Raw genomic sequence first — 2,500 nt, 5'->3', positions numbered from 1 at the left:
AGAGAGAGAGAGATAGAGAGAGAGAGAGAGAGAGAGAGAGAGAGAGAGAGAGAGAGAGAGAGAGAGAGAGAGAGAGAGAGAGAGAATATATGTCCAGAGCGTTTTGAGAGCTTTCTGAATGCACTCATGGACTCCTTGACAACGAAGAGATCAAACGCATTGGAATTTCAATTTAAGTCCAGAATTGAAACTGAATTGACCCCAAATAATGCTGCGTACTGTATTCATTCTGGACATTGTATATCTATAATACTTCTTACCTTTTTGGAGCCTTGCTCCTCTTCCACTCCGTCTCCCACGACGACGTACACAACTTTCCTCCCGAACCTCTGAATGACTCTCTCAAAACAGCTCTCCTTCCCTGCAGAGAGACAGACAGGTTAGAGAGGCGGGCAGAGAGACAGACAGGTTAGAGAGGTGGGCAGAGAGACAGACAGGTTAGAGAGGCGGGCAGAGAGACATATACAGGTTGTTCTGAATGACTCTCTCTAAACAGTTCTCCTTCCCTGCAGAGAGACAGACAGGTTAGAGAGGCGGGCAGAGAGACAGATACAGGTTGGTCTGAATGACTCTCTCTAAACAGTTCTCCTTCCCTGCAGACAGATACAGACAGTTAGCCACACAAACAGGTTGGGTTTAAAGATAGAAATGAAGCCTGAGATTGGTACTTTTCAGACTGTGCAGAGAAAATGTGCCAAACTAGCTCACCAAGCCAGGGAAACGTTGTATTTCCTAACATTTAAATATACAGTGGGGCAACAAAGTATTTAGTCAGCCACCAATTGTGCAAGTTCTCCACTTAAAAAAGATGAGAGAGGCCTGTAATTCATCATAGGTACACTTCAACTATGACAGACAAAATGAGAAAAAAAAATCAGAAAATCACATTGGAGGATTTTTTTATGAATGCAAATTAAGGTGGAAAATAAGTATTTGGTAACCTACAAACAAGCAAGCTTTCTGGCTCTCACAGACCTGTAACTTCTTCTTTAAGAGGCTCCTCTGTCCTCCACTCGTTACCTGTATTAACGGCACCTGTTTGAACTTGTTATCAGTATAAAAGACACCTGTCCACAATCTCAAACAGTCACATTCCAAACTCCACTAGGGCCAAGACCAAAGAGCTGTCAAAGGACACCAGAAACAAAATTATAGTAGTGCATCATAGTGTATCTATGATGAAAATTACAGGCCTCTCATCTTTTTAAGTGGGAGAATTTGCACAATTGGTGGCTGACTAAATACTTTTTTGCCCCACTGTATTTATATAGCACTCTGTATTTATTTAACCAATTAAGAACTAATTCTTATTTACAATTTGCATGGCGCAGATTTTGGACCTAAATTGCCGTCTACCTGGGGGTGGCAGGTATCCTAGAGGTTAGAGGAGGCAGGTATCCTAATGGTTAGAGGAGGCAGGTAGTCTAGTAGTTAGAGGAGGTAGGTATCCTAATGGTTAGAGGAGGCAGGTAGCCTAGAGGTTAGAGGAGGCAGGTAGTCTAGTGGTTAGAGGAGACAGGTAGTCTAGTGGTTAGAGGAGACAGGTAGTCTAGTGGTTAGAGGAGGCAGGTAGCCTAGAGGTTAGAGGAGACAGGTAGTCTAGTGGTTAGAGGAGGTAGGTAGTCTAGTGGTTAGAGGAGACAGGTAGTCTAGTGGTTAGAGGAGGCAGGTAGTCTAGTGGTTAGAGGAGGTAGGTAGTCTAGAGGTTAGAGGAGGCAGGTAGTCTAGTGGTTAGAGGAAACAGGTAGTCTAGTGGTTAGAGGAGGCAGGTAGTCTAGTGGTTAGAGGAGACAGGTAGTCTAGTGGTTAGAGGAGGCAGGTAGTCTAGTGGTTAGAGGAGACAGGTAGTCTAGTGGTTAGAGGAGGTAGGTAGTCTAGTGGTTAGAGGAGGTAGGTAGTCTAGTAGTTAGAGGAGGTAGGTAGTCTAGTGGTTAGAGGAGACAGGTAGTCTAGTGGTTAGAGGAGACAGGTAGCCTAGTGGTTAGAGGAGACAGGTATTCTAGTGGTTAGAGGAGACAGGTAGTCTAGTGGTTAGAGGAGGTAGGTAGTCTAGTGGTTAGAGGAGGTAGGTAGCCTAGTGGTTAGAGGAGACAGGTAGTCTAGTGGTTAGAGGAGACAGGTAGTCTAGTGGTTAGAGGAGGCAGGTAGCCTAGTGTTTAGAGGAGGCAGGTAGTAGTGGTTAGAGGAGACAGGTAGTCCAGTGGTTAGAGGAGGCAGGTAGTCTAGTGGTTAGAAGAGACAGGTAGTCTAGTGGTTAGAGGAGGTAGGTAGTCTAGTGGTTAGAGGAGGTAGGTAGTCTAGTGGTTAGAGGAGGTAGGTAGTCTAGTGGTTAGAGGAGACAGGTAGTCTAGTGGTTAGAGGAGGTAGGTAGTCTAGTAGTTAGAGGAGGCAGGTAGTCTAGTGGTTAGAGGAGGTAGGAAGCCTAGTGGTTAGAGGAGGCAGGTAGTCTAGTGGTTAGAGGAGGCAGGTAGTCTAGTGGTTAGAGGAGACAGGTAGTCTA

At 45.2% G+C, this 2,500-nt stretch overlaps 1 protein-coding gene across 1 annotated transcript in view; it reads right to left on the bottom strand.

Annotated features, from left to right (window-relative positions):
- The window catches only part of LOC110489530 (eyes absent homolog 1-like), a gene marked incomplete in the record, with an annotated part of 115,349 nt that overhangs the window by 2,235 nt on the left and 110,614 nt on the right, over window positions 1-2,500 (bottom strand). The window contains 1 exon segment of the mRNA XM_036945599.1: window positions 261-361. Coding sequence (XP_036801494.1) covers window positions 261-361 — 101 coding nt within the window.

The sequence above is a fragment of the Oncorhynchus mykiss genome, chromosome 15 (genome assembly GCF_013265735.2).
Source record: "Oncorhynchus mykiss isolate Arlee chromosome 15, USDA_OmykA_1.1, whole genome shotgun sequence".
NCBI lineage: Eukaryota > Metazoa > Chordata > Actinopteri > Salmoniformes > Salmonidae > Oncorhynchus > Oncorhynchus mykiss.
Note: the sequence above shows the minus strand (reverse complement) of the source record. Positions and strands in the feature narration are given on the sequence as shown.